The 7,228-nt window shown below is 34.2% G+C and overlaps 1 protein-coding gene across 3 annotated transcripts in view; it reads right to left on the bottom strand.

Moving 5' to 3' along the window:
* Positions 1-910: 910 nt before the first annotated feature.
* The window catches only part of ASPM (assembly factor for spindle microtubules), a 60,927-nt gene continuing 54,609 nt past the window's right edge, over positions 911-7,228 (bottom strand). For all 3 annotated transcript variants that reach the window (XM_034666974.1, XM_034666975.1, XM_034666976.1), the window contains exons 26-28: positions 6,366-6,542; positions 5,241-5,410; positions 911-1,156 (exon numbers count right to left, since the gene is read on the bottom strand). In XM_034666974.1, the coding sequence (XP_034522865.1) occupies positions 1,054-1,156; positions 5,241-5,410; positions 6,366-6,542 (450 nt within the window). In that variant the 3' untranslated portion in view covers positions 911-1,053. The remainder of the gene's footprint in view (positions 1,157-5,240; positions 5,411-6,365; positions 6,543-7,228) is intronic.

A 7,228-nucleotide genomic window follows, 5' to 3' on the forward strand; every position in this document is an offset into this window, starting at 1 on the left:
AAGTCAACAAAAACCATGTTTGAAATACTGAGCACTGAGAATTCCTAAAACACTTTATTGGAAGAAAAAAAAATGGCAAAGAAATACCAAAAATTCGAGTTAATTTCAATATATTCTAATACACCAAAATGGTCTTTAGAGCTATCCTAACCAAATTTCAGCCAATTTCAGACTAACTAGGTAATCCTTACTCTAATAAATTAGTAAACTAAGTAGTTGAATGATCTCTCCATTTTTAGCTACTACTGATTCATTTAAAAAATTAAAAACTTTTATGACTTCCATATATAAACAGACTTTGGGATGCTATCAAATTTCAAACAGCCACTGGAATTAGGCTTCTGTGGTCCTGAAACCATACTGGTTTAGTACTGGCAATAGTGACCCAAAGTTGTTGAAAATAAGTTAGGTTTCAATACCTAATCATTATCAGGTCTATGTCTGTGACTAGGTGACAAGTTTCTCTTATAAGCAACACCATGCTCTTTTCAAGTCAAATTATAACTTCCATGAGTTCAAAGTTAAGGGTTGTTAGTATATAATGGGCAGGTTGAATTTAATTTCCCTAGAGGAGCACACTTGACTGGATGGTCCAGTCAGTCAGGGAAATAAATGGAGTGTTGTTTATAGCATTCGTGAGATTATTTTATCCTCTTGTCACTTCTAACTGTGTTGGCGGAATCTTACATTTCCAAAATTTGTTTTAGAAAAATGCTTCAACTTATCTATAAAATGAGAGTTAAACTATTCTTTTCCCTTTTGGAATATGATTTTATTCAGACTAATATAGTATTTTAAGATAACAGACATGAATAATAGTGTTAGAATCATTTTATGACATAGTGGTTTCTTATATGCATAAAGCCATAAAATAATAAATGAAACAACAAGGAATATGAAAACAGTTTAGTTATCGGTACATATTTATATTTTTAATTTTAATACAAAATCAGATTTAAGAAGTTGCACAAAAGAAAGTCAAAAACACTTTACACATTCATGATCAGCTTTAATACTTCTTTTTACTGTACATACTGAAAATGTTTACATTTACTAGTAAGGAATGCCAAGTGTGTCCATCACCATTTGAATAGCTTGTAGGGGATTTGTGATTTCTTCCATTCTATCTCTTCTCAAAACCCAATCTGGTTTAAGTCTGTGAAAAGAATAAAACTCTTGGATTAATAAAGTGCTTCTCTTAAAAGAGTTACCTTCACTGTTTCGTCTTAACAAAAATGCGGCTCCTCCTGAACACATCACTTCCCTTACAACCCTCTCAACCAGGTGAGGGCTTCGCATTATCGCCATTTACCACTGTCAGGCTATTTCTCACCATCCTTCCTCCTTTGAGACTGCCATTCTCTCACCACTCCTGACTCAACCATGTCATTTGATTTAATACATCTACTGCACATATTTTTCTACCCCACTGAGATCTCTAATTCCCTGACCTCGACATGTACCCATCATCCATCAGAATGCTGACCTCACTTCCCTCCTTGTCTAGCTTAGGTCCATCAATAATATAATCTCCTTGGGCAAATTTCATTAATGCTATTTTTTCTCTTTCCTATTAAATTCAAATGGAAAGTTCTATTTGGATTCCAAGTTGAATCCAAAATATCTGCCTTCTCCATTCCTATAGAGCTGAACAGGAAGAAAAGAAAGATTGCAGAACCAGGGTGATTGATTTTATGTCAATAATTACAAAACTAAACGGGTGCTTGAAATTACCTGGTATGCTTCCTTCCTCTTTCCCCTAGATGACCATTTTACTCCTTTCTTCTTTTCAAATGTCCTCGCTATACCCTCCCTGGTCTGCTTTTCAGCTGATGCTTATAATCTCATACTTCATTAAGAAAATAATATCCATCAGAACCCTCATACATCTTTCTCATATAACTCCCTACTGTGTCATGCATTTCCATCTTCTTATTCTTTCCATTTGGTTAAAAATCCAAATATCTATTAGTTGGCAAATGGTCAAAGTGTGGTATAGCCATAAAATGGAACAGAACTCTGTGGGAATGAAATTCTAATTCATGCATCAATGTAAATAAATCTCAAAAACATCAGGCTAAAAAAAGAATCTAGCCACAAAAAGCTATTAACTGTTATGATTAACTGTTATATTGTGTAACAATATAAAAAAGGCAAAACTAAAAGCAGTTGCCAGAATCTAGGGGTTAAAAGGCGATAACTAGATTGGAAAGAGGAAAAGGTAACTCTGGTGTGATAGAAATATTTTATCTCAGTTGAAAAAAAAGGGAAGCTATTCATTCATATTAATTATAGTTTTAAAACACAGTTTTAAAAACATGATTAGTATTAAAATTTCCCAATTCCTTAAATAGAAATCATATGTAGAAATGGTCTTCAATAATAAGTTTCAAGCAAGTAGGCTTTTTTGGGTTATACTGTGAAATATGCAACCATAAAACCAATTTACAACTATTACACAATTTATAATTATGAGTAATTATAAAGCTAACTGCTATGTAACTGAGGGCAAAATATAGTGCATTGTCAACACTGTAGGATTTATGACTTGTAGAGAAGTGCTGAATCATGAAAATGGAGACAGGCAGGGAAAGAAGGAAGGGAGGAAGGAAAGAAGGAAATTAAACATCACAAGTTAACTTAGTTCATCAAAATCAATTAAATCTTTTATTAATAAGGTAAAACCAGAAAATGCTAAATTAATCATTTTTAAGTAAAATTTTAATTGCCTCAGCAAAATGTAAAAGTCATAGCTGAAGTTCTAATGTTATAAATTTTAGGCCAAAAATGAATTCATAAATAATAACAATTTTGTAGATTAAATCAGTATAATTCTAATTTATATCATCTAACTGAAGAATGTTACTAGAGTTCTCTACAACAGAAGACCAATTTTTGTCATAAGAAAATTCATCAAATATTACACTTAAAAAGGATGAATTTTACCACTATATGTAAATTGTATCCCAATAAACCTGACTTAAAAAACTATGTAATAGCATATTTAAATTACTATATAAGTTTCTAAATGCAACTCTATGCTTCTGAACTTCTAGCAACACAGAACAGTAACTGAGTTTGCAGCCTGGCACAGGTCTGGTGGTAACACTCAGAATAGCGCAAAAAGGCATGAGGTGATTCAGGTTTGCTTTTGTGACAAGAAATCATATTCAGATTATCTTGTGTACTCAGAGATATTATTTGGTGGCCTTATCTTTTGTGATGTCATGATTCATCAATAGATTTGATTATTATCACCTACAAAGATTTAATTCATCTAAAGCTTTGTTATCAAACTTGCACAAATCATGGCCTAGAGTAGACCTATTATTTCATTAGGGGCTACAAATAATGATAGTTTTATATTCCTTCTGCATTTATTAAACAGAATTTTTTTATAGAGAACTCTTATATCAACCATTGGGTTACCCTAAGATACAGTATAATAAGAAAAATGGGACATACTTGATTTTTCCCTTTTATCCATAGTAAGCATCACAAGTTGTTTCTCTAGCATCCTTCAAGGGTATCCATGATTTTTTTCCTTAGTATCATCATAAAGTCATGAATTTTTCATATGATGTGGTCCATTTGTTTTTCAATCCTCCTTAATCTATAGCTGTCACCACTTTAACCACTAACCTCCACCTTGCCAACTCCAATGGGCATTTTTCATACCTCATCTAACAACCTCTCGTCAGCATTCCACACAGCTGATGTGACACCACTCTGGAATATCTTCTATCCAATTACCAATTCCTTTTCAGAGCTGTTGGCTGGTTCTTTCTCTATCTGAGTTCTGGAGAAATTGGGGTTACCCTGAGGTTTGGTTTGGGAATTTCTTTTTCTAGGTATTCTCGTCCCCTGAAGTGACTGCATTTATTACCATAGACTTATATGTGATTAATGATTCCTGAATCTAAGGACTACCAAATATAAATCTCTAGACTGATTCTTCTGCCTAGAAACACAGGCCTGATATTCTAATAGCTCATTTGTCTCTTCCTCTGATTTGTCACAGGAACCTCAGCTTCCCAAAACAAAACCCATGATTCAATGCCCCTTCCCATTCTATCTTCTTCTGTCCTTTTTGACTTTTACTCCTTGTAACTATATCCCAGAGACAATTTCCCAGTCACTCTATTTTAGCAGGTCCTCTAAGTTATTCTCTATCCTAGCACTACCACAATCATTCTCCTGAAGTATGTGGCTCCATGCTGTGCCATAATCACAGGTTCACCACCTTAAAGCATAGGGAGCAGCTCCATACCACACTGGTAGAGGTGTCTACTTGGTTAACCAGATAAGCTAATACCCATTTTTAAAAATGTCTAAAGTTACATATCTTAAACTAGTTAAGCTATTATTATCTCTATAGGTTTGCTGTTGACTGAATACCCCGCCCCCCCCCAAAAGACATGTCCACATCCTAATCCTTAGAACCTGTAAATGTTACCTTATTATGAAAAAGGGGTCTCCACAGATATACTTAACTAAAGGATCTTGAGATCAGATCACCTCGTATTATCTGAACTGGCCCTAAATCCAATACACGTCCTTTTAAGGAGGAGGGAGAAGGAGAAGAGGCCCATGTGAAGACAGAGGCAGGGAATGGAACACCTAGAGTCACCAGAAACTGGAAGCGTCAAGGAAGGATTCTGCCCTAGAGCTCTCAGAGAGCATGAGGGCTTGCTGACACCATGATTTTGAACTTTTGGTTTCAAGAACTATCAGAGAATAAGTTACTGTTGTTTAAGGCCAGGTTTGTGGTAATTTGTTACAGCAGTTCCAGGGAAACTAGTACAAGATCTCATAAAGAACTTCTTTAGAAGGAGAAATTTCCAGTATCAGGATGATTAGGAGAAGAGTTGGAAACTGAGAGTGTAGCCAGGAGGGATTTCTGGCAGCTTTCAAAACAGGGTGGTTTGTTCTACATGCAAGAAAAGAAAGTTTATACAGCTAAGCTTATAAAAAGCTAATTGTTAGACTCAGCACTTAACTATTTAATAAAAGGAATTTATCGAATAGCTATTAAATACTCAAAGCCTACAGTGTTACTTCATTATTTCCTGAGATTGTCTACTTTAGATTTACCAAAGATTCTATTTTTACTCATATGTTGTTTCTCCATTGTCAAGCACAGTATCTTGTTTATGGTATGTACTCAATAAATGTTCACTAAGTGATTGAATGAATGAATGAACAGTGACACAAAACTATAGAGGACATTTACTGCTTACCTTGAAACTATTCTTGTTCTTACAGGTGTTTCTGGAATAAAGGGAGTACTTATAGAAGAATTCATCTTCTGTTTATAAAGTATTCTTTCAGTATTCATTTTATGTTTACGAACTGTAAGCTTGTAAAGACTATAAATACGGTCAACAACTTTGGACCTGCTTCGAACATCCTAAAAAAGAAAATGTACATTTATTAAAACTAATAAAATTTTTGTATCCCTTCTATGCTAGTAAAATCAACCATAATAACCACCATACAGTAAACTTAAGAGTCTTTACCAAAATCAAAAGCCATGCTTTCCAAGTTGAGCAGTTAGACTGGTTTAAGTTATAAACTAATTTGTAAGACAATTATAAAAAAGGTAAATATTTTAAGATTGTACACCTAACTCCATACTGAATAAACAGGTAAATATTACAGTCAATATACCTATTATACCCAGTTACCAAGTCCTGTGAATTTTCTCTCAGTTTCCAAAGTTATCTACTTATCTCTCACAACCCTAGGTCCGGTGCAGTCTTTTGCCTACACCACTACATATCTATACTTCCCTCCTTCTTGAATGGTCTCCCTACATCCACACCTGCTTTCCCCAATCCATTCTTCAATCAGTAGCCAAAGTCATGTTAGAACTTAAACTACAACATACTCCCTTGTGTAAAATCCTTCAGCGGTTTTGTTCTCAGGACAAGGGTCAGAATCCTATCATAGCCTCTGGTTCTCCCATGTCGACTGTAACACCTACAGAGATCTCACCATAGAAAAGCTTGAAATGTATTTATGGTTAACAGCAGGAGGATGAGTCGTCAAATATATGTGGTTTTTGACCTTACTAGGATAATCTGTTACTTTCCTCAAGTAAATGGGAAATGGCTACTTATATAACTTCAATACATTTTATTTTTAAAATTCAGTTTCCTCAATACATTAGAAAACCTCCTATATCAACACAACACACACAGCACACAACACAACACATAAACACCTCGTGTATCAACAAAAAGGGCAGGTTTGATATATACAAAACCCTATTTAAATTGTGATAATTACTGAAGGAAAAGTGTAAAAGTCTTAAACCTAAAAACCTGGAAAAATAACTTCAAAGGAAGATAACTAATACTTACAGAGGCTCGATTTGTTGTTTTCAATAAAACAGCTAACAAACAACAAGTTTTTGTAAAAATGCTTCCACCCTTGTCTGGGACTTTATCACCAGGCTTTTCTCGGTACATTTGCAAAAGGTCCAGCAGTGTATCTATGCAATTTTCTGCATCGTAAACTGCTGCAGTAGTTTTCTCGTACTTGAAGAGAACAGAGTGAAAGCAAACGTTATAACAAACACATGTTAGCCTTAGAAACAGCCCAAGCAAAAAGAAAGCTTAGGGCCAACTTTTTGGACTACCTACAGCAAGTGCAAAGGACTTGGTGAAATGACTTCATGATATTACTATCATTTCTGGATCCATTTTACATGCATATCTGCATTTTAATTGTTTTCTTCCCAATCGACTTTAAAGTTCCACAAAATATGAATCAAATCTAAAATCTTTGACCATGAACACCCTGAAGTAAATAAAAAGCTTAATGACAAGGTAATTTTACTGAGAACCTTGCAGGAAAAAGATAACTTATCTGTGGTAGTTAATTGCAGGGTAAAATAATGATAAAGACTAAGACTGAGATACATTTTTCCTGCCTCAAATACTTAATTGTATCACTAGATTCATATTGAAATTCGCATGGGAACAAATAATACTAATGCTACTAAGATACAAATAACAATAAAGCTATATTAACAGTTAACATTTATTTTATATATGAAGCACATTATATATATTGATTCATTTCATTCTCACAATAACATTATGAGGTGGATACTATTACTATACCCATTTTGCAGTTAAAGAAAGTAAAGCACAGAGAGGCTAAGTAACCTATAATAAGCTGCAGAGCTATGATTCAAACCCAGGCGGTCTGGCATCAGTCT

This window comes from Ailuropoda melanoleuca, chromosome 8 (assembly GCF_002007445.2).
Source record: "Ailuropoda melanoleuca isolate Jingjing chromosome 8, ASM200744v2, whole genome shotgun sequence".
NCBI lineage: Eukaryota > Metazoa > Chordata > Mammalia > Carnivora > Ursidae > Ailuropoda > Ailuropoda melanoleuca.